At 41.2% G+C, this 25,668-nt stretch overlaps 1 protein-coding gene across 6 annotated transcripts in view; it reads left to right on the top strand.

The window, feature by feature from the left end:
- Nucleotides 1–25,668, top strand: part of ELMO1 (engulfment and cell motility 1) — a 635,207-nt gene that overhangs the window by 428,257 nt on the left and 181,282 nt on the right. For all 6 annotated transcript variants that reach the window (XM_049894506.1, XM_049894502.1, XM_049894503.1 and 3 more), the window contains one exon: nucleotides 18,665–18,801. In XM_049894506.1, the coding sequence (XP_049750463.1) occupies nucleotides 18,665–18,801 (137 nt within the window). The remainder of the gene's footprint in view (nucleotides 1–18,664; nucleotides 18,802–25,668) is intronic.

The raw sequence follows: 25,668 nt of genomic DNA, 5'->3' as shown, positions 1-25,668 counted from the left end.
ACCAGGGAAACTGAAGGTATAGGGTGGGGAACCAGTAAGTTTTAATAGGCCACAAAGATGATAATGAGTCCAGTTTGAGACATTTTGAGTTTGAGGTGACTATGGGACATCCAGGTGCACAAGTACAGGAAACAGTTGTCTGTCTGAAACTCAGAGGACAGATCTGGGCTCTATGTAGACATTTGGCAGCTATGAGCATGGAAGCCACAGGACCATTCAGCTTCTCTGGGACAAGAGTTAAGACTAAGGAGAAAACGAAGATGAGAATAAAACCTTGGTCGGAGAAAAAAAAAGAAAAAACAACTCTATGAGGGAGGCTAAGGAAGAGTTTGTTATGAAAGGACATAATGGTTGGTAAAGCAGAGGGTCAGTGAAAACAAGGAAAACCCTCCCTGAAATAGATTGACACAATAGACAAAAAAAACGGACCCAAACATTCCAACGGTCATAAATATGATGGGGGACCGGGAACATTTCGTTCTGTCATATGTAAGCTCACCATGAGTTGGAGCCAACTCAGCAGCACCGCACAGCAAGGAAGAGTGGCAAGATCAGGAAGAAGAAAAATTATCTATGTGTCTCTTCTCCAGCGTTAGTGGGCCGTTGTCATTAGTTCATTCCCCTCTGAGGTCTTGATGGCCAGCGAATAAATTTGAAGCCATTCCTGAGGAACTGTATGATTATAAAAAAAAAATGATTATAGACACACTAAATATTACGTTTTTTCTTACTAAATAAACATGGTATTATATTGGGTATCTTACTATAGTACATTTCAATGACCATCTGAGATGACCTAGGCCACTTATATATATATATAAAAAAATAGCAAAAATGCTGTTTTGAGAGAATTGAGTAATTTTTAAAAATGAAAGCTCTAGAATGCATTTGTCAAGGGAGAGAAAGAAATCAGTTTCAAAATACTGAGAACAAAATTGAATGAGCAAACAATAAAACAAACTCTCAGCAAGGAATAGGAATGTGTCTGAGAGAATTAACTCTACATAGAAGGAAGACCTGAGAATTTACGTGAGAATCTTCCTCCTGAGGTTAAAAGCATTTCATTTTTAGCCATACCCTTAGTTAGGTTTTTCATTTGAGATGGGTGTTGAAATAGATGGATTCTTATCTAAAATGATTTCTTCTTGGTGAGAGTTTAAAAAGAGAGAGAGAGAGGGCGTCAGTTAGCCAGCAGCCAAAGTAGCCCTTGTTGAATCTGGTCGAGGGCAAATCCAACTGGAGGCAAAGTCTGAGACTGACTAACAAACCACCTGAAAATACTTACAGGGATTTTATAGAGACTTAAAGGGTTAATTGGCATTATAAATCAGCATGACCAGGAACAAAAAAAAAAAAAAAAATTGCAAGCATTCAGTATAAGAAGAACTAGGAGATAATTAAAAAAAAAACTTTACCCATCATTTAAGACTGAATTCTTCAGAAATCCACATTTCTAAGGCAAAATCTATACACACATCAATCCCAGAGGCCCAGGAAAAAGAAACCAATGTTTCATTCATTGGAACACCAATTAGCCTATAATGCTGTGTGTTGTTGTTGTTTAGTACTTGCGAGTTGGTTCTGACTCATAGTGATCGTATGTACAATAGAAACAAAACTGCCCTGTCCTGTGCTATCCTCACAATTGTTGTTTGGGCTAGGTTTAAGTGCGTCCTTGCAGCCACTGTGTCAATCTATCTCATTGAACATTCCTCTTTCTGTTTACTCTCTACCTTTCCAAGTATGATGTCCTTCTCCAGAGACCAGTCCCTCCAGATACCATATGCAAAGTATGTCAGACATAGCCTCTCCATCCTCGCTTCTGAGGAGCATTCTGGCTGTACTTTTTCCAAGACAGGTTTGTTCTTCTAGCAGTCCATGGTATATTCAGAATTCTTCACCAGCACCATAACTCAAAGGCATCAATTCTTCTTCGGTGCTCCTTATCCATCGTACAGCTTTCTCATGCATATGAGGCAATTGAAAGTACCACGGTTTGGGTCAGGCCCACCTTAGTCCTCAAAGTGACATCTTTGTTTTTTTTAACACTTTCAAGAGGTCTTTTGCAGCAGATTTTCCCAATGCAATAAGTAATTTGATTTCTGAGCTGCTGCTTCCATGGACGTTGATTTTGAATCCACGTAAAATGAAATCTTTGACAACCTCAACATTTTCTCCATTTATCATGCTGTTTAGTTGTCCAGTTATGAGGATTTTTGTTTTGTGTTGAGGTATAATCAATACTGAAGGCTGTAGTCTTTGATCTTCATCAGTAAGTGCTTCAAGTCTTCTTCGCTTTCTACAACGAGGTTGTGTCACTGCATATGGTAAGTCTTTAATGAGTCTTCCACCAATCCTGATGCCATATTCTTCTTCATTTGGTCTAGCTTCTTCGATTATTTGCTCGTAAGTATGGTGGAAGGATACAACCCTGGCACACTGTTTCCTGATTTTAAACCATGCAGTATCCCCTTGTTCTGTTTGATCAGCTGCCTCTTGGTCTAAGTACAGGTTCCTCATGAGCACAATTAAGTGTTTTGGAATTCCCATTCTTCACAAGGTTATCCGTAATTTGCTATTACCCACACAGTCAAATGCCTTTGCATAGTCAGTAAAACACAGGTAGACATCTTTTTGTTTAAGATGTTTTCAGCCAAGATCTGCTTTCAGCCAAGATCCATCTGAAATCACCAATGATATCCCTCTTTCCACATCCTCTTCTGAATCTGGCTTGAATTTCTGTCAGTTCCCTGTCTAGGCATTGCTGAACGTGTTTGTGAATTATCTTCAGTGAAATTTTACTTGTATGTGATATTAATTGTTCAATAATTTCTGCATTTTGTTGGATCACCTTTGTTTAAAATGGTCACAAATACGGATCGCTTCCATATTTCTGTAGGATGAAAAATAGTCTCATTTAAGCATTAACAAGAGTTTAAACCTAATTTTTACTAGTGCTTCTTTATAGTAAAAATAATTTTTATTGACTGCAAAACAAGATTATAGGATGGCTGTATGCTCATTACGGTGTGATAGATGCTTTGAGCAAACTGTAGCGAATATGCCATCTTCTACTCAAATGTATTTCCCAAAAGTCTACCAAAAAACTAAAGTCTTTTTTTTTCTTTTTTGAGCCTGTTTATGTGAAATAAAGAGATACAACCCCTTACACAATATTTTAAAAAGAAATTGAAGTGCACAGAATTGTTTTTAATAAATGGGAGTGAAAAAATTGTCTATTTGTTGGCGGAGATTCTAAAATCTGAGACACTGGGGTAGACATGAATGTATGCCTAATCAGTCAGGATCGAAGTTGCCTGGCAGCTTTGATATGTGAACTCTGGACGAGCTCTCACCACCTACTGCATAATGGTTATGACAGGAAACGGATATTAAAAAGCTTCTGGGGCAAAGAAACCTCTGATACAGGTCTTGTTGTTGTTAGTTGCTGTCAAGCCGGCTCTGACTCATGGTAACCATAAGGAAATGGAATGAACAGTTGCCTGGTCCTGCACCATCTTCATGATCGTTACTATGTTTGAGTCCATTGTTTTGGCCACTGTCTCAATCCATCTCACTGAAGGTTTCCCTCACCGTTACTGGCCCTCCACTTTACCAAACATGATGTCCTTCTCCAGCCATCAGCCCTTCCTAATGATGCAGCCAAAGTAATTGAGTCGAAGTCACAGATGATATTCTGTGATTTATAGAGTTTCCATTGGCCAATTTTCTGAAGTAGATTGCCAGGCCTTTCTTCCTAGTCTAAGTCTGGAAGCTCCGCTGAAACCTGCCCATAATGGGTGACCCTGCTGACATTTGAAATACTGGTGGCATAGCTTCTAGTATCTTAGCATCATGCTAATCACCACAGAACATCAAACTGACAGACAAATGATTGCTGAGTATCCTACTTAAACACATATTTTCTTGAGAGCACAGACCCTGCAGGTCAGTTGCCTCTTGTACTTCCATTCTGGCTCTGTCACTTTCTGGCTGTGTGACCTCAGGCAAGTTACTTAGCCTCTCTGTGCCTCAGTTTTCTCACCTATAAAATGAAGATAAGAATTGAACCCGTATCACAGAGTTTGTATGGGAATTACATAATTTGATCTCATTTTAAAGTGTTGAGAACAGTGAATGACATATTTTAAGCACCATGTAAATGTTTGACAAAAAATAAACTTACCTGCAGGTAACTTTATTTTCTTAATCTTTCAGAGTATTACCCTTGCAATAAAGGAGACACATTTTATATCTTCTTTATTAAGATAAGGATCTACTAAGCCAATGAAAAAATAGAAATTCCCTGGAATTAAGAGTCTATGAATTGTTGCCTTTTTTCCCAGAAATTAAAGAAGTAACATTTCTATGATAATAATGTTTGCCACAGATATATGGGAAAAGCAGTGCTATCATACCAACTCTAAGGATTGCATATCCAAAACTTACCTTAGTTGGCAAGCTCAAGTCTTCATTAAAATACTGAGTCATAGAATAAAGAAGTAAAATTAAATGTATTTTTAAATCACAGCAAATAAGACTTCTAGGGAGTATTAATTTTCTGCTTTAAAAATCTCCCATAGAAGGAAACCCTTCTTTGCTGAGTGGCAGATTAACGGGCTAGTTGAGAGCAAGGACTCCGGACCCTTGGGCCAGCTACTTCACTCCTCTGTGCCTCAGTTTTCTCATCTGTAAAATGGGGATGATAATAGCTGTCCCTACCTCATGGGATTTTTGTGAAGTTTAAATGAGATAATGTTTGTAAGAGTTTAGAGCCATTCTGGGTACCAGGTCATTACAGTATTCTAAAATAAATAAGTCACTTCCCTAGGCTGCTCAGGAAAGAGCTGCTGCTGTTGTTGTTAGGTGCCTTCCAGATGATTTTTGACTCATAGCAACCCCTGTGACAGAGTGGAACTGCCCCACAGGGTTTTCTAGGCCGCAGTCTTTACGGGAGCAAACCGCCAGGTCTTTCTCCCACAGAGTCGTTTGTGGTTTGAACCACTAGCCTTTCAGTTAGCAGCAGAGCGCTTAGCTGTTGCTCCACCAAGAGTACCAGCCTGGAATTTGCAGATTCCTCAAGCATCATGTTATTCAGAGTATTGTTTAAGATTTCTCCAGCCAGCTGTTACTGGTTTGATATTTAATGTCTTACCTTTTCATTCTCTCTTTTTTTTGGTGAGTTCAGTCAAGCGCCTGTGTGCAGCTTAACCTGTTCCTAAATTATTATCACAATGCTTAAAGACATGCTTTTTGAGGCCTGAGGTTCTGTTCACACACTGTGAGTCCCCCCGCACTCCTGCCTCTCATAAATGTAGTGTTGGGTGGCAGAGAGCTGCAATCCTTATGTCCATTCGTTTAGCCAAGGCGACTGAACTTGACTGTACACAGGTATAAATATTAGGAATTTAACTTTTTTTTTTTCCTTACTGATATAAATCTCCATCCTCTCAAATCCACAGTTGGCAAAAGCATGATTGCCAGGGGATTATTCTCTTAATACCCCTGTATCTCCCTCCCTTCATCCCACCTCCCAGGGTTAATAAACTCTTAACACTGTTACTCAATCCTTGAGGCCACATGTTCACTGCGACAGAGGTTGAGAAGGGCTCAAGATGAGGTTGGAGAGATAGACAAGGCCCAGGTCACGCATGGCCTTGATACACTGATTGGATGATTGGAATGTATTTTAAGGACTTGGGAAAGCCAGTGAAAATTATTGAGCAGAAAAGTAATATCATTTGGTTTATGTTTTAGCGAAGAATTGCTCTGAGTTCTCTACAGGGGCTGCCTTAGAGTGTGGAGAAGCGATAGTGGAAGACCAGGTAAAAGGCAATTCGTTGCAAGGTCAAAGGAGATGGTGTTCTAGGCCAGAGTAGGAACAGTAGAGTTGGAGATATAGTTTAGTGATAGAATCCCAATCTGGAAACTTCTGACTTTTCCCACTGTATGTTTTCACCATTCTGGCTTCTTCCTTATTTCTCTCCTTCATTTTCCATCCAGTAAATTGTCAAGACCTGTCACTTTCACCTCCCCTGTGCCCCTGGAATCCATATCCTCCTTTCCAATCTCACTCTCACTGTCTTAGTTCAGGATACTGTCCTCTTCTGCTCGAGTATCCAGAACAGCCTCCAATAAGGGAGGCTCTGTCAGCTCCAGGCTCACTCCACTTTTTCTGGTCCGCTCTCCTTATTACACCCAGAATCTTTTCCTAGAAATGCTGAGTCGATGATGTCATCACCTTGCTGGGTCTTCAGTGAGGCCAGTCCCTGCTGATCATTAATCTGCCTCTATCCCAACATAACCCTCCAGTGCCCATCTCACATGGCTGGACAGGGAATTATTTATAGCCATACTAAATTTGGTTTTGCGGTGTGATAGCCTTTTAATGTACCACTTCTCAGAATAATTTTCCCCATAAAGACGGTTTTAACAAGGGCATGCAGACACCATTTCTTGAATATGCTCTCATGTACCCTGCCTCCGACTATTTACCATGGGATTAGTCTCCTAGGACTGTGGTAATGAAGTATCACGAACCAGGTGGCTTAAAACAAAACAATAGTTTCTTTCATTTCATTCTAAGTGTGATAGGTGTGTGCTTTGAAGTAGTGAAGCAACTTGTTCTGATATGTTTTAAAATATCACTTCACCTGCTGTGGGGAAATGGATTGTGGGGGATAGAGTGGAGCAGGGATGGGATCAGGACAGCTAGTTACGAGGCTGGTAAAGTTAGTAATCTAGGCCTGCACCAGCCATGGGGTACACTGGGGATGAAGGATGGGGACCCATTCAGGTTGACCTTTAGAGACAGGTGTTTTAGAGGAAGCTTCTCGGGATTTGCTCATGGATTGGGTAGGGGTGTGAGGGAAAGTGTAGAATCAAAGACTTCTCAGGTTTTAGAATTGATAACTTTTATTTGTTTCCTAGGGCTATCGTAACAAGTTACCATAAACTTGAACGGCTTAAAACAGCAGAAATATATTATCTCAGTTCTGGAGGCTAGAAGTCTGAAAACAAAGGGTTGGCTGGGCCCTGTTCTGTTTGAAGGCTCTAGGGGAGGATCCTTTCTTGCCTCTTTCTGCGTCTGGTAGCCCCAGGCATTCCTTGGCTTATGGCAGCGTCACTTCAGTCTCTGCCTCCAACTCCCCATAGCAATCTTCCCTCTCTGTCTTCACGTAGTGCCCTACTCTCTATGTATCTCCTCTCCTCCTCTTTTTATAAAGACACTGGTCATATTGGATCAGGGTTCTCTGTGCTCTAGTATAACCTTGTCATGGATTGAATCATGTCCCCCAAAACTATGTGTATCAATTTGGCTAGGCCATGATTCCTGGTATTGTGTGATTGTTCACTATTTTGTCATCTGATGTGATTTTCCTATGTGTTGTAAATCCTGCCTCTATGAGGTTAACGAGTGGGGGCATAGGCAGCAGTTATGTTAATGAGGCAGGACTCAGTCTACAGGATTAGATTGTGTCTTGAGCCAGTTTCTTTTGGGATATAAAAAAGAGAGGCTAGTAGAGAGACGGGAGAGACCTCATACCACCAAGAAAGTACGGCCAGGAACAGAGCGCGCCCTTTGAACCCAGGGTTTCTGTATGGAAAAGCTCCTAGTCCAGGGAAAGATTGATGAGAAGGACCTTCCTCCAAAGCCAAGAGAGCAAAAAAGCCTTCCCCTAGGAGCTGATCATATCATGATCTGATCGAGGGCACTGGGTCTAGGTTTGAGGAGCTGATGCCTTGAATTTGGATTTCCAGCCTACTTTACTGTGAGGAAATAAATTTCTCTTTGTTAAAGCCATCCACTTGTGTTTCTGTTATAGCAGCACTAGGTAACTAAGACAAACCTTTTGTTAACGAAATACATCTGCAGACAACTTATTTCCAAGTGAGGTCACATTCACAGTTAACAGGGGTAAGGACTTCAACATATCTTTTTGGGGAACACAATTCATCCCTAACGACCACATAGCTAGAATTCTCCTCTTTCCCAGTCATCCACTGTACCCTCCCTATGTTCCTGCAACACCAGCCCCAAAAGGTGGGTACAGTGTGTTCACATCCAGTTTTGTGTTGCCAGCTCATAACTCAGACTTGATATCCCATCCCAAAGAATTCATTTTTCCCCTGTTCTTTTTCTCTTTGGGCCAAGAAAGGGCCATTGCTTAGACCCTTAAGAGGCTCCAGAAATTATTATTTTGCCAACAGATGAGGTGTCAGGGACCCAGGTCCCGTATTCTTGCACATCTTTTTTGTTTCAAACAGAGAACAAAGGGAAAAAAACAGATCAGGTTAGATCAGTACAACCATTTTTCCATTGCAACCACACTCCCGGGGTCACTTAGCTCTTACCAGAAATGCTAATTCACTGGAATTTCTGCCTGTTTTCCATTTTGGTTAAACACCTCACAAAATGAGCTTGGGCATGCTGGTCTATAACTTTCAAGGGAAACCTGAGTACATTCCTGAAGGGAAATTTAAAGCAAACATGTTAGATTTTGCCACAAGGTAAACCTCCTATCAAATTGAAACTTTTTTTTTTTTTCAGGGAAAAAAAAAAGATATACCATGTTTGTATTACGGACAACATTTTATGACTAACATTTATTGAAGACTTACTATATGCCAGGCACAGTGCTGTGTTTTATGACAATTCTCATTATATCTTCACTCAAGCCTGTGGCATATGAGTACTGTTGTTAACTGCCGCTAAGTCGACCCCTGACACACGATGACCCATGTGCAATGAAGCTAAATGCTGCATGGTCCTGCGCCAACCCCATGATCGGTCAAATACTGTTAGTCTCATCATAACTAGAAAGGCTACGAGACATTAAGGGATCTGGTTGGATTCACACAGCTAATAAAGTACAGAATAAATTCTCACCCCAGTCTCACCTCCAGAACTGACACTCCTAACCACTTTGCATACCGTTTTAACTTGGCTCACCACTCATCCTTAACATAGTAAAATATCCATTAATTGTATTCCAAAATAACAAGAATATTTAGATTACCTGAATTCTAATTTTATTAAGAAAAAAACCCATTGCCATCCAGTCGATTCCGACTTATAGAGACCCTGTAGGACAGAGTAGAACTGCCCTATAGGGTTTCCAAGGCTGTAAATACTTACAGAAGCAGACTGCCACATCTTTCTCCTGTTGAGCAGATATATATTATAAATATTAAATATATATTTTATATATGTGTAAAATGTATGACAAATACCCAGCATCTTAATAAATGCCACCATTCATTGACTGTCTGCAGCATAAGTATTTATATGCAATATATTTAGTTCTTACAAACATTTTAGCTAAGTACAATAATAATCATTTTGCTCTTAAAATTGATAACGACTGACATTTCCGGAGTGCTTATTGTATCCCAGTTAATATACTAATTGCTTTAAATTTAATCCTAACAGAAACCTGATGATGTAGGTGGTAATTGTCTTTTTTTTTTTTTTTCTTTCTTTCTTTAATGAGGAAATTGAGGTCTAGAGGAATTGTGAGTTAGGCAGGGTGGTGTTGCTATTAAGTAGCGATGCCGAGATTTATACCCAGGCCAGCCTGACTTCAGAACCTCTGCTCTTTCGTTAATACACACCGCTTGCCTGGGATGTGGCCTTAGATCAGTCTTGCTGAATTGGCTGTCTTTCAGTGCAATGGGTCTGATTTTCAGCCCTAACACTAGTCAGAATTTTTCTTTCTCTCCATGTCCTTAAATAAAAGGCCCATAGAGAAGGTGAACAATGAAACATTGCATTAGCTCCTGCATGTCTCTTCGGTGTAGATTTCATACTATTTTTAGGCATCATAGCAGATAGAAAAGAATATCCAGAGTTGTATTAAAGCTGACTTCAGGAGCTGGGAAGAGCTGAGAAGTTTTCAAGCCTCCCATCTCTGTCCTGAAATAGCAGGGGTGGTAGCTTCTAGATTGGCTGAACTCGTTGGAAGTGGGGGAGCTTCATGTTCTTTGCCCTCCCTCTCTCCTCCTTTCACCTATCCCACCTACAATATAGGTTCTGAACTTTTAGCATCTTCCCACACAGTACCACCTTCCAAAAGCAGACTGCTAAAGAATACGAGGTCTACAAATGGAAAACTCAAAGGCCACGAGGGTGAGGTGATTTTCTACAAAGGTATAAGTATACCTTTGCATCGGAGAGCTCATAAATATATTATTATTACTGGCTATTTTTTATGACAAATAGTGCTGCTATGAACATTTTTGACCTTACATTTCTGTTGGGTTTGTATCTTTGGGTGGAAGTCCTGGAGCATAGGGTATGAATATATATTATCCAAACTGACCATAGGACCATAACTAATTCTAATTTGAGTTTTCATGCTGTGGGTAACTAGTGAGATTTTACAACTACTCTAGCTAAATGTTCATGTACTAAATGCTTTTGTGTCTGCGATTGATCCCCTGTAAAAATGGCATGGCGGTGGCGTCATTAGGCTTCCCCTAACTTCCCAAGGCAGAGGAGAGAGAATCAAGATCAGCATCAGCCCAAAGCCGATCCCCACCAGGTGGAGGTCAGACATACCTCCTCTCTCCAAACTTTTTACCTACCAATTCTGACACCAGCTGTCCTCCTATACACTCTGTACTTCTCTGCTGGGATTGATAATGGATTGCAGAACTCACGGACTGTATTCACAATTACAGGGTTTATTAGGGAAGTGTTACAATTCAGGATCAGGAACAACTCAGGATACAGTTCTTCTATGGGGACAACTTCTCAGCTATGCCTGCAGGCAGGCCCTTTTCTGACCTTCATTCCCTCAGCCTCTCGGCTGGCCTCTGCCCTCATTGGGCAAGTGTTAAAAAGCTCATTTGTGCTGCCAATAAGTGCCTGGAGGTACCTCACTCTACCAGTAAGTCTTGGCCTAAAGGCACTCAGCTCTCTCTCTCCGTGAGTCAGCCCACTCACTATAGCTGCCTCGCTCTGTGGGCTGGGAAGTCTGTTGTGACATCTTGCGACCTTCTTCAAGGTCTGCTGCTGCAGTTTCTCTGCTGCTGGGTTCTGTTGTGCTTGCCATCTCTGATATTACAGCTCTCTGTGTCCCCAGGGTCTAGGAGTTTCTCAGCACAGGGACCCTTTGTTCAAAGGACACACTCAGCTCCTGGCTCTCTTGGTAGTAGCAAGCCCATATTCCCACCTCTGAGATGGCTAGTGGGATGGCAAAACTGACCAATCCCCTCGTTAGGGTTCCATACACCTTATTTGCATGTTCCCACCCCCACAAGAGTTCCATGCACCTTATTTACATTGTTAACAAGCTGTCCAACCCCTGTGGTGAGCCACAAGCACCTTATTTGCATAGTGCTACCCAGTCATTTTATGGAAGTCAGAAGACCGTGAATGACTAGAAGGGCCATATTAAGTAATTCACTGCACCGCATCTACTTTTTCCGGTAATTCATAGTTTTAAGACAGAATGTTCTTTGTTTTAGGCCAGTGCTTATATTTCTCTTGAAGCACACCATTTCCAAAAACTGTTGCTGGTAAAATAGCTCATGTTTTCATGGTAAAAAATATTCAGAACTTTTCCAGCACCTCACAAATCTGTGTTCACTTAGTCATTTGCAAATGGGTTCAAAGTCTCTCAGCATAATTAGAGCCAGAGAAAGCATGGAACAGAGCTTGTCTGCATCTCAAAAATTATATTTGCCCTAGAAAATTCCTGTGAAAGAGCAGAAATTATGTACATTTGCCTGTGTCATCTTGTTACGCTCTCTTTAGTCAAGTAATTTTCTTATGTAATGGCCTGCATTAGGTGGCATTCATTGGTAATAAGGTTGTAAAAACAACTAGCAATTTTCATATGGAAGAAGAGAGTAAATACTACCTCCTTGAAAATTTGTCTAAGCGTATCAAATGTCATTTTGATGCTTTAGTGCCCTAAATGAAATGTATCACCATCCTGTCAATAAAGGAAGTAGTAGTTTAGGAACTGAGGTTCCATGCAAGTGTGGTCTCCAAATTCTGGAATCACTGATGGACATCAGGGGGTTGAAAATACATTATATGGTATGCGTATGTGTGTGTCCACAGTCTTGGAATTTTAGACTTGGTAGGAACTTTAGAAATCAATTAACCTGTCACATGTACAGGTCAATGTACAGCACCGAGAGGGTGGAGACAGCCTTCTCAAGTCATGGAGCCAGACTTGAGCTCTGTTCTCCGGAGTCTTCTTCCATTGTGCACTCACTACGCTCCAGCAGCCCTTGCTCTCTGAGACTTGGATGCTGATACCTGCCTCACCTCACATTATCAAAAAAAAACAAAACCGGTTGCCATCAAGTCAGTTCCAAATCATGGCGACTCATGTATCAGCATAGAACTGTGCTCCACAGAGTTCCCAATGGCTGATTTTTTTGGAAGTCAATTACCAGACCTTTCTTCCGAGGTGTCTCTGGGTGGATTTAAACCACCAGACTTTCAGTTAGTAGCCAAGCACTTAAATATTTATACTACCCAGGGACTCCTCTCCTCACATTAAAAAAAATCAAACCAAACCCATTGCCATTAAGTCAATTCCGACTCATGGCCAGCCCATGTGTTGCAGAGTAGTACTGCTCCATAGGATTTTCTTGATTTTTTATAGTCTTTATGAAGGCAGATCACTAGGCCTTTCTTCCACAACACTGCTGGGTGGGTTTGAACCACCAACCTTTAGGTTAGCAGTTGAGTGTAAACCATTTGTGCTACCTAGGGACCTTAGGAAATAAATACATAACTACTCTGAAAAACAAAGTGCTACATAAACAAAGTGCTACATATTTTTATTTTTAACACGCGTATAGATTATAGCTACTTTCAAAGCTGGCCTACTTACAAATGAATTAGATGTCAGCAAATTAATAGAATTGGTTGTACCCTAGCTCTGAAAATATCTAAATATTCCAGACTTAAAAGACAATTAAGTTGATTCTTTTTTTATAAAGCAGAATCTCATTGTGTTAAAAATAGTGTGCTTAAAGGCAACTTGGTTTCAAAAAAAGTCTCACTATTTTTGTCTCATTGAAAGCCTTTCTCCAAATTTCATTTATGAAATTATTGCCTGCTATTTTTTTTTTAACTGAATACTTTTTTTCTCAGTAAGTATTTTTGTTTTTCTTAAAAACCAATAATAAACCTTACCCTCCCTGTTTTTGTTTGTCTGTTAAAACTTCTATTTTGGGGACCGGCCCACCCCTGTAAGCTGATGTAAGCTGACTTTTATAAATGGGCTTGTCTGGGTCCGTTTCATACATGATGAACAAGGTCCATTTCATCCACGATGAATGTCGAATGTTGGTTCACAATGGCTACGTGCTTATTCTGTTCTAGTCACTCTTCCTGTGTAATCCTCATGGCAACCCAATGCAGTTTGTGTTGCTGTTGTCCCCAGTTTACAGATGAGAAAACTGAGTTATGGACAGGTGAAATGGCCTGCCGAGGCCATGCAGCCAGTAATGGCAGAGTCAGGATTTGAACCCTGGCAGTCTGGTGCCAGAGTCCGTGCTCCTGCTTTGCCATCTAGACCTCTTGGAAAGACATTTTGCCTTTCTCACCACTCTTAACCTACAAAAATGAAAGTGAAAAAGAGGTCAAATAACCTGAACAGTCCCTTCCAGTCTGATAATCCTGGAAAAACATATTAATACTTTACCCTTGATTCTAACACAGACCATCCTTAAAACAACAAGCCATGAATGCCAAATACATAAAAGCGTTTTCGTTATTTGTTGTTGAAGACCAAGTTGTTCTTGATTTGTTGTTTGCCTGCTCCTCACTGCAAAGAGATGAGTCTTTTAAGGAAGTTTAGGAAGATGAGAAGCCAATCTGATCATATAGTGATTGAATACATTGGCTCTGGTGAGAGAATGCTGGGTTTGATTCCTGGCCATGCCGCTGCAAGTTACTTTGCTGTTTCTCAATTTCCTCATCTGTAAAATGGGGATGATAATAATAGTACCGTCGTTGTCATTGAGGGTTAAGAGAGTTAATGCAGGTAACTTAGAAGAGTGTCCAGCACGTACTATTCAGTAAGTGCTGGCTTTTACAAATTTCATATTATAATGTGCATACATAATCTCCTGTATTCACCACAGTATCTCCACTGAAATTTTGTTTTCCAGTGCTGGCCACTCACAGCTCCAGAACATGAACTTGACTCCTAGCTAGTCTTGGGAATCACTCCTGCAGTGAATGTGTTAGATGCTAAATGTTCATATAAGTAGACAATGACAATCGTGTCTTAGTTCTTTTATCTAGGCTTGTAGTTTCTAAACACAAAATATAAGGAAATATAGAGCACTTTCTCCAGTATCCTTACTTTAGTGATCCACTTTCTTCTAGCCTTCACTGCTTCCCCTTTCTTTCATTCCTCCCTCCTTGGAACGTAACGTAACACACTTACTCCAGGGGTCAGGTATCAATCTAGTTGCTTATCTCATTACTTCTTATATATATATATATTTTTTTAAATGTACTATTAGCAAGATTTCTTTCATTACCAGCTGAAAAGCACCTGTAAGACTCAGATACTGTTTGAGGGACTGAAGGAGAGGATGAGAATTTAAACAGATTTACTCTGGCAGATCTGTTTCTCAGGTACTCGAGAGCTGAGTCAAGAGTGCAGCTTGGCCTGGACCCAGGAAGAGGAGGGACACAGGCCAAAAGAGGAGTGAAGTCCTTGTGACTTAAGTATTAATATTTATAAACTCCACTTGAACCACGAGTAGTAGGGAGAAATCAGAGGAACCTCAAACTCCAAATATACTTAAGCCTGTCAGTTTGTTGAACTGTGGCTGCTTGAGTGTTGCTATGATGCTGGAAGCTATACCACTGGCATTTCAAACACCAGCAGAGCCCGCCATGGTGCACAGGTTTCGGTGGAGCTTCCAGACTAAGACAGACCAAGAAGAAAGGCCTGGCAATCTACTTCCAAAAATTAATCAGTGAAAATCCTATGGGTCCCAACAGAATATTGCTCAGTATTCTGGAAGCTGGAAGATGAGCCCCCTAGGTTGAAAGACACTACCCAATAGCCATAACAATGAATTCAAACATACCAATAATCATGAAGATGGCTCAGGACTGGGCAATGTTTCATTCTTTTGTACTGGTGGTCACCATGAGTTGAAGCTGGCTGAACAGCAACTAACAACATCAACAACGTTAATAATTAAAGTTGTGCCATTTATAAGATTTTACTTCATAAAGACCTTCTATGGGTGGAGAATGAGCCCTGGTGGCACAGTGGTTAAGAGCTCAGCTGCTAACCAAAAGGTCAGCTGTTCGAATCCATCAGCTGCTCCTTGGAAACCCTATGGGGCAGTTTTTACTCTGTCCTATAGGGTTTTTTTTTTTTTTTTTTTATAGGGTAGCTATGAATCGGAAATGACTCAATAGCAATGGGTCTTTGTTTTGGTATGGGTGGAGAAACAATTAATTTGGGTTTGGGCAGGACAGTAAAGGCAGAGATGATTGGAAAATGGAATGAGGAAATCGAATGTAATAGAAAATGGTCTTTGGAGTCAAGTCAACCTGAGTTTGAATCCCAGCTTTTCCACTTACAAGCCATGTGACCTTGGACAAGTCACCCAGCCTTTCTAAATCTGCTGTTACTTATCCAAAAAAAATAATGAAATAAAATCTCCCCCCATGCTTGTTGTAATAAGTTGCAGTAATGTAGGTGACGGCCACCATCCAGTGGCTGGCCCATTGCTGCTGGCAGTGGGAGTGCCGGCCTTGGTGCCGCTGCCTTGTGGTCAGGTGTCGTCAGTCAGCGAGTGCTGGCCCTACACTGCTGTGGATCCCATCGGACTGTGGGGTTCCCCATCGCAGTTTCTGTTGAAGGAGTTGAGCAGGAGCTCCAGGAGGGTGGGTGAAGGAATTATTTTTTTCAAAGCAGCAGCCACAATGAATACTCTAAGCACTTGATGTCAACTGAGGAAGTTGGCTGTGGGTATCAAATGGTCATTTGGGGTGACCAAAAAAACTCATAATGGAAAGTTTAATTCCTCCAAATTTTGCCTTCCTCATGTATAAAATGAGAATGACCATAATCCCTACCTCCAAAAACTAGTTGCCGTTGGGGGGATTCCAACTCACAGTCATCTCGTGTGTCAGACTAGAACTGTACACCATAGAGTTTTCAATGACTAAATTTTTGGTAGTAGATTGCCAGGCCTTTTTTTCCGAGGTGCCTCTGGGTAGACTCTAACCTACAACCTTTCAGTTAGCAGCCGAGCACATCAACTATTTATACCACCCAGGGACTCCCTCATGTGAAGATAATACCTGTAGTATACTTGATACATGATAACAACAACAAAAAAAACCATTGCTGTTGAGTAGATACCAATTTTTAGCGACCCTAAAGGACAGAGCAGAATTACTCCATAGGGTTTCCAAGATGCGGCTGGTGGATTTGAACTGCTGACCTTTTGGTTAGCAGCTGTAGCTCACCATAACTCAACCACTGCACCACCAGGGCACCTGGTACATGATATGCACCCAGTAAATACTCCCTGTTGTCAGTGCTGTTCCTTCCCTCCCTCTTCATCCGAGCAACAGTGGGGCTTGCGGCCTTCAGTGTCATCTGGCTGTCTCAGCCCTAGGATTTCCATAAAGACTTTAACAAGGATGTAAGGTACACGTGTAATCATGCTAGACCAGAAAAAGATACTGTGATAATGTGATTAATAATGAGTCTTGGATGGTAGTAATGTTTTAAGGTGCTTCTGTAGACTTGTAAATTTCATCGGTTTCAGTGCTTATAAAGTGAGACTGACAGCTCCTTGCCCAGGGCAGCAAACAGCACAATCCACCTGTGTTGATGTTCCAAGTGCCTGAAATAGCTTCAAGACTCAGGTCAGAACTTCGCATTTACCATCTCTCTGCCAATAACACAGACTGGGAGGTGAGGTGGCTTATATGTTGTCACCTCTAATTCGTGTGATGTGAATGGGCTTGGCTAGGGATTGGGGGAAAATCGAAGTACAACCCATGTTCCTGGAAATAATAAGCTGGTACAACACTTGTTATCATCACCACTACCTCTCTGTTTGCGCTTTTATCCATTCCAAAGCACTTTGCCATGAATCATGTTATTTGATCATCTCTGAAACCTATGGAGAAGGCAGAGGAGATATCTTTTCTGTTTTTTAGTTAAGAAAGTCAAGGCTGAGGAAGGTGAAATGACTTGCGTACAATTGGCATGGGCTGAACTTGAGCCTGACGCTTCTGCCCCTGCCCTGCATCCTTTTCATGTGACTAACCCAGGCCCTTACATTGTCTGGAAGAAACCAGCATTCACGGATCTTGAGGTCATGTTGTACCATTCACAGGGGTGAGCTATGTAAGCATATACCACTTTGATGTTTTAAATTCCCCAGGAGTCTGAAATTAACTATATTCGTCAAGGTTGGAGATAAAAAAAGTTTGGTGCAGATTTGCTTGTGGCCTACCCTAGCAGAGCCTGTCTCCTTTAAGTATCATCTGGGTTCTCCTTGCTAAACTGCATCAGAGGATTTTGTCTAAATGGAGTAGATGCCCAACCATGTGGCGAGCACCAAGACTCTCCCCAAGTATCGGAGGATTCTCTGCTGTGAACCCCATTCTCACCCCTCACCCTTCTCCTCTCTCAGTTTGCTGAGGCCTGAAATTCCACCTTGGAGACTAATTGGTTTTTAAAGAGTTCACAATTAAAATAGAAATACTTTCTTTGTATGTAACAGCTTATATGTTTGTTTAAAAATTGTTTCACAAAGAACTTAGAGCACTAGTTTTGGAGGGTCACAAAGCCTGGTTCTTTGGGCTGTACCATATCCTCACCCATAAATAATAACAGCTCTGGGTATTGTCTAGAGGCATTGTAAATAGCAAATGCCACGTACTGTGTGTGAACAGGCTATACAAATATAAGCTTGATAGACAGCTGCGATGAAGGAAGGGGCTGGGCACTGGTCAGGGAAGGAGGATAGAGGTGACCACACCCAGAGCTCAGCACTGGATCTGACCTGAGGAGGCTCTGCAGTGGGAGGTCTCAAAGGAGATTTCATAGTCTTGCCAGGACCGGACCAATTGCAGCCTTCAAAACCATTTGGGTTGTTTTGACCTCTATCCCTCCTTACCTACAAGTGGAGAACAAATGGCTAATGGTAGGAGATGGTTAATGATCTTACATGTCCCCAACTCATGCCATAAGAAAGCAAGAGCCCCCTGGGGAAATGATCAAGGATGCTGTTTTCAAAGTTACAGTTAACTGTATGTTTGGGAAAGCCTGTCTTCTGCCAGTTATTCTGTTGAGAAAAGGGGAAGTTAAGGGGATGCAGGAGCTGCACTTGAGAGGGCTGTTTGAAGAGTCTTTACAATGCCATGAAGGCAGATCCAGGACTTATCTTCTTGGGGTGGGTACGAGCTGACTTTCTTTAATCAAAATGTGTGTCTAAGGGTTAGGTTTGACCATTTGTCCCTAAACTTCTAATTTGTGTGGGGGCAATTTTCTTGGCTGCTTTTTCAAAATGTCTTTTCTCCAATCTCACTTGAACCAAGATGACTCCCATCATCTCTCTTTGGTGAACCTCCGTTTGGCTGTCCACTCACTCCATTGCTTTAAAACTTTCTTCTTTGCTGCCCTTTTCTTCCCTCCAGCTAGTGAGACCTGCAACGACTTCCACCCGATGTTCTTCACCCATGACAGATCCTTTGAGGAGTTTTTCTGCATCTGCATCCAGCTCCTGAACAAGACTTGGAAGGAAATGAGGGCCACTTCTGAAGACTTCAACAAGGTAAGGTGGACCCGAAGTAGTGACAAGGACTTCCCCACATCATCAAAGGCAGGTCATCCTCGGGGCCATTGAAGGATCCCAAAACTGTGTGTAGAAGACTGGGATCTTTTAGTGTGTTTTGAGAATGGAGAAAGAAAGACATATTTATATAGAGCTGAAGCTATGTGTTGATGATACTCTCGTCTCTCTGGGGATAAGCTAGGAGCAGCTTTGCTCCTTTTGGTTTACCAAGCTGGGGCCACCATCAGAGAGAAACATTGTCTACCCTTTCCAGAGAAACGTTGTCTGGCTGAAAGTTTTTTTTTTTTTAAATGGCATTAGTTTAAGGTGCCTTGTTCTTGCAAGTTAAATTGGGGAAAGTCCCTTGCCTCCACGTGTCCAAATGTCTTGTGAAAGGAGAGTGAGGTGAGGAAGACTGCTATGTCTAGGTTGTTGGGTTTTGGGGAATTATGGATGTGTTGAGATAATCTGCTCTTTGCTGTGGCAAAAGGAATTTTTATTAAACTGAAAGATCACTTTCAGGGAATTGAATAGTTAAGTTTATAAATAGCATACCTTGGTTCACAGTAATTATTTGGTTCTATGAACTGAAGTGTATTTTGGTTTTCTATATTGTAATTTCTTGCAAGAGTGTAAATTATATATTTCTACTTGTGTGCGAGTATTGAATGGAGAGAATAATATTGACCAACTGAAAGCAAGCAAAGGTATCATACACACTTGGAGATACAGAAAGTCTTTATCATTATAGCAAAGATGTCTCTATATAGAAATGAAGCTGTGCGTTGATAGTATTTGTTACCAGACATGGCTGATAATAATTGTTGATTGTTTTTCTTAGCTGCTGTTGAGTCAGCCCCAATTCACAGGAATCCTATGCAGAATTGAACAAAATGCCACCCAGTCCTGTATCATCCCCCAAATCAGCTGTGGTTGGGACCATTTGTAATCTACAGGCTTTTCACTAGGACAGATATGTTTCAGGCTTTAATAACTAATTTTCTACTACATTATGGCTCTCGGCATCATATTCAGGCCCACTCATCTGGTACTAAGGAATGTAAGCATGCCTAAACTCTACCCCCAGCAGATGACAGTGTAAGGTCTAAGAGACTGTTCTCATAGTCATCCCATGAGACCATCATGAGCTTATGCCTAGTATATCACATAATAACTGAATTCTATCCATGTCTGAGATTCTTGTTGTTCTTTGCCTCCCTGCTGCCCTTTTTCCGAATTTATATCTCATCCTTCATTCCCACTCTATTCTGGTTTGTGGCATCTTGAACTGAAATTGGTTGAAAAGAAAGAAAACCAGGAGAAGGGAATTTGACTCTTCCTCAAGCCTCAGTCGGGTCTAACCTGAGTGTCTCCATCAGCGTAATGAGCTACCTGCAGTGACAGCAGACAGACACCACTCTCTCTCACATATCATGGTCTTTTCTTTGCGTTTTGAGCCACCTATGGCACAAAATGGTTATGGCACAAACGGTTAAGCCCTTGACTACTAGCTGAAAGGTAGGCAGTACGAACCCACCCAGAGGCGCCTCAGAAGACAGGCCTGGCAGACTGCTTCTGAAAGGTCAAAGCCTTGAAACCCTATGAAGCAGTTCTACTCTATTCCATGAGTTGGAATTGACTTGGCAGCAACTAACAACAACAACAACATTAAATGCTGTAGAGCAGGCCCCAGTGACCCTCCTCTCTGGAGAGCCCTGACCTGGAAGCTGCAATCTAGACTGCCAGTGTCTGAGCAGCTCTGCCCCAGGAGAGGCATGATTCAAGAATTGGAGGGAAGAAGCCCATCAATTCCCTTGTGATTATAACTGCAGCCTGCTCTTATAGTGTACTTCAGTTGATTAGGAGAAACTTGGCAATTCAGGTACAAATCATCCCTGGGAGAGAAGAAAGAAGGAGCAGGGAGGCCTTTGTTTCCATCAACCGAAGAAAAAAAATAGAGTGGGTTAAATCAGTTGTTTCTGAAATGGCTGTGGCCGCTTTGCCCCTGGATCAATTCAGTTCTTCATGTCCTGTGGTGGAAAATCCAATGGATTCTCAGCTTTTGTGTGCCAGGGGACACCTGTGCTTCCAGGAGAAGGTGACCTCACTGGCTGTCCCGTGTTCTGGCATCAGGTGTCTGCCTGTTTCCTGAGCAGATTTCATTCATCCTGCTTCTCCTGAATTAGGGAAATCTGAACTTTTGTAAATGGTAACAATGCAAATATTATTATTGTTGATATAGGCACAGGTAAGTTGTATGGAAGAATATTATCAAAGCCCTTCAGGCAACTGTATTAAGGGGATGAATACTCAGACGCTTATATCCTCTAGAAGTTGTAATTCGCTACATTAAACCCCAAGAGTACTTTGTTAGCAAAGGAAACCAGAGGCAAAGGCAGGCAGAGGTGAGCGTGGCAATCGCGTTTGTGTGATTCATCATGGCAACGTGCTCTGATAGGTGGTGATGACATTCTGCCTTCCCAGGGTGTGATCCTGTCAGGTGACAGCAAGTTCCCCAAACTGTCACTCAGAAATTTTCATCATGATTAAATTATATTCCTGCCAAAACTGTCTTTAGCAATATCTAAGAGCCAGTTTTTTGGTAAAATTTCTTACAGTGTCACTAGTGCTATCTTTTTGCATTGTCTACAGACTATAGTCTAATGCCTGGACCTAATGTGTGCTGCCAAGATGGCACAGATGGCAATCTATGGCTGTGGCAGACCAAGAGGCAGAGGATCCCACCCCAAATACAGATACGTATTAGTTAAGAGTTGATATCAGAGGAGGATAGAGGATGGGAATGGCAAGAGACCTTAAGCTATCTACATTAAATATTTTTTCATTATTTTTATTAGTAATATGCATACCTTTTGTAACCAGAATGGTCTATCAGTTATATATATTTTTATCATGTGTGTATTAGTTTTCCATTGCTGCCATAACAAATTACCACAAACTCAGTGGCTTAAGCAATACAAACGTATTATCTTACAGTTGAGTAGTTCAGAAGTCCAAAGGTGTCAGCCGGGCTACGCTCGTTTTTGGAGGCTCCAAGGGAGAATCCATTTCATTGCTTTTTCTAGCTTCTGGAGGCCACTCACATCCCTTGGCCCCTGAACTTCTTTCTCTATCTGCAAAGCCAGCAACGGTACATCCAGTCCCTCTCACATCACATCCTGTCCCTCTGACCTTCTCTTCCACCTCCATCTTCCACATTTAAAGACTCTTGTGATTCCATTGGGCCCACTTGTATGATCCAGGATAATCTCCCTATCTTAAGGTCATCTGATTAGCAACCTTAATTCCATCTGCCAAATAAGGTAACATATTCACAGGTTCCCGAGATTCCAGACGTCAACATATTTTGGGTGGTGGGGGAGTAGAAAGTCTTAATCTGGCTCCTACAATGTGGAGTCGAGATCACTATGAGTTGGAGTCAGCTCCACTGCAGTGGATATATATACCAATTTAATAAATGAAGGATGGATAGGTGAGCTTTTGTTTTTGCTTTTTCTGGTGGACATGACACCGGTCAAAAAGTACTGCTAGTGGTTGTTCAAATACAAATAATTATCTCTCTTTTCTTCTATGTCCCTATTCTGTCCCCACCAGTCTTTAAAAATGAAGGGCTCTGTGAGAAGGCCTCTAGTTCAGTTTGAAGACTTTCTTTTTTAAAAAAGTATTTTTTTCCCTGCTGCCTGGCTTTCAACCACGGCTCTACTTTATCTGATAATAAACTGGAGGGGAGAGAAACAATGAAGTTTAAATCAGTCTGCTTTTCTTCTTGTTATTAGCTTGGTAGCTCAGGAGATTGAATTTAGGAATAAATGAGGGTTGGGAGTTATTGGTAGATGGAATGTTTTTCTTGTTCCCTAAGATGGTCCAAATTTAAATTCAGAAATGTCTTCAAAAAGGAGACATACTTTCTTCTGAGCAACTGCCTGAACTTTCCTGGACTCCATCTCAGGCTCTTGCTTCTTTGAGTCGAAGCACAGAAGGCGGATTGAATCATCAACCCTGTGATGTGAGGTTCTGTAAGAAGGGCTCAGCTGTCTGCCTTCTTTATGAAATCATTGGAAGAAGCAGTGTCCCTCAATTTGAAATTTTGATTTGTCTAACAAACTAAACTGGATTCTAATAGTGGCAGGAAAAGCTTCTACAGCCTGTCTTGCTTAGGACACCAGTTTATAGATTTCTAGTGCTCCACCAACCATCTGTCAGTGTGTCTGTGGTGGCTTGCATGTTACTGTAATGATAGAAGCTGTGCCACTGGTATTTTAGATACCAACAGGGTCACACATGGTGGGCAGGTTTCAACAGAGCTTCCAAACTAAGACAGACTAGGAAGAAAGGCTTGATAATCTACTTCTGGAAATTGTGGTTGTGTTGTTACGTACTGTTGAGTTGATTTTGACTCATAGGCATGCCATGTTACAGAGTAGAATGGCTCCATAGAGTTCTCTAGACTGTAATCTTTACAGGAACAGATCATCATGTCTTTCTCTTGCAGAGCGGCTGGGTAGTTTTGAACCACTAACCTTTCAGTTAGCAGCCAAGTGCTTAAGTGTTAGCTAATGAAAACCCTATGGATCACAACAGAATATGGCCTGATTGGGTCACTATAGGGTTGCTATGAGGCGGAATCAACTCAATGGCAAGGAGTTATAGTGCTGGAAGGTGAGCTCTGCAGACCGGAAGGCACTACAATAGCCCCAATAATGGGCTCAAACATACCAATGATCATGAAGATGGCACAGGACCGGGCAGTGTTTCCATCTGCTATACAAAAGGTTGATGCAAGTCCGAGCTGACTCGATGACAGCAACTAACAACAACATAGGTAATGCCACTGCTGTAAATAAGTGTTTGGAAAAGCAGCTGTCTTCCTGCTCCTCCAGACTTGGGAAGCAGCAGATGAGATTTTTTTTTATTTATATAAGAGAAATAGAATTAGAGAGCAATTAAAATATTTAATTTTAATTGAAAAGGACTTTCTTTCGGTTCCTCAGTATAACTCTCTCTGCAGAATAATTCATTGATTCAGGCCATTGAGCTTGTATTCTATCTTTTTGCCCTTTATTACCAATATTTTATAGTATGCATTATTCATTTTTACGAGCACTACAGAAGAGCTAAACTACAGCTGGATACCTCAACATGCAAGTGGTCCCATAATCATTTCATCGAAGCCCTCATTTTCGAACAGGGTAGGAAAGAGGACACAAGTGATTTGGATATTTCAGGTGTGGGAATCTCATTAGAGCTCGTGTGCCTGACTGTAGTACTTTAAAAAATTCTAACAAGAGTATAAACATCAAAATATCTAATTTGTGTGTAGCAGTATTTCTCAACCTTGACTACACATTAGTCACCTGGGGAGCTTTTGAGGTCCTCTATCCCAGTGTCCAGTTATACCCCAGACCAATTAAATCAGATACTTATGGGGTGGGGCCCACGATTGAGTATTTTATAAAGCTCCCCAGGTAATCCCAGTATACTCCCACAGCTGAAAATCACAGGTATTTAGCTGTTGATGAATATTTTTATTAGATATTTTTATTAATCACTAAAGGTGATTGTGTCAATAGAATAAGCATTCGTTGACATACGTAACACATCACCAACTAGTACAAACCACATGAATTGATGGAATAGTATTTTCCATTGGTCTATAATATAATCAGGAGGTCCAGGTTCTAATACTGGTTCTGCTACTCAGAAGCTCCATGCCTAAAAATTAGAAAAAATACCAGAATCCCGATCACCCTTCATTATGCTGGTGGGATAGTATGTTGAAGTAATTAATGCAAAAATGCTTTGCAGAAGTAAAATGGGATATACAGTTGTAAAACATTTCTTTTTGTATTTAACAAGATAAATCCTGTCTATGAAAGATGAATAAATTGTTCTTTTCAACAGAAGAAATTTTTTGGCTATTATGTTTAAAAAAGAAAAGTCAAGCTGCCTATAAACCCCAGATTCTGTTCTGAACTGAGTTAATAACCCATTTGACTATGGCAGAAATAAGCTTTAACCTGAAAATGTCATGGATTTCGCCAGAGTCTCTCTCTAAACGTTAATCGGTACCTTAGTTTTCTGTATGACTTGCCGTGGATAAATCAAAAAAAAAAACAAAACCGTTGCCGTCGAGTTGATTCCAACTTATAACAACCCAATAGAGCAGAGTAGAACTGCCCCATAGAGTTTCCAAGGAGCACCTGGTGGATTCGAACTACCGACCTTTTGGTTAGCAGCTGAGCTCTTAACCACTGCTCCACCAAGGCCCTTGCCATGGATAGCAGCTTAGAAATCCAAAGGAGACTCACAGTTCTCATGTACTTAACGGCTGGAGAAGTAAGGTCTCTCCAACAAGTGAGCAGTTACCTTGCCCTTACCACTCCAGTGGTTGCTGAGCCTTCTGATACCATAAAAATATTTATTCGTAGCATTTATGTTACTTTAGATGTTATCAAAACCATCGTTAAAAACCAGGATCAAATTGACTTTGCCCTGCTTCTGAGTTACTGAAATGGAAGAAACTAATAATTTGAAAACTATAGTCACTCTAGAGTAAACGTACTGTTTTAAAATTCTACCTAGCAGCATCGTAAGCAAAGTCTACACAACAGAGGCTGGACTCTCAGGATATCACACCTGGAAACATCTCTTAAAATAGTAGAGACTTTGCACTGGGAAGATTCCTGGGTGGTGTAAAGGGTTGGTACTCGACTGCTAACCTAAAGGTTGGTGGTTTGAACCCACCCAGTGGCACCACAGAAGAAAGACCTGGCAATCTGCTTCTATAAAGATTACAGCCAAGAAAACCCTGTGGAGCTCAGTTCTGCTCGGTAACACATGGGGTTG

Source organism: Elephas maximus, chromosome 8, assembly GCF_024166365.1.
Source record: "Elephas maximus indicus isolate mEleMax1 chromosome 8, mEleMax1 primary haplotype, whole genome shotgun sequence".
NCBI classification, from domain to species: domain Eukaryota; kingdom Metazoa; phylum Chordata; class Mammalia; order Proboscidea; family Elephantidae; genus Elephas; species Elephas maximus.
Note: the sequence above shows the minus strand (reverse complement) of the source record. Positions and strands in the feature narration are given on the sequence as shown.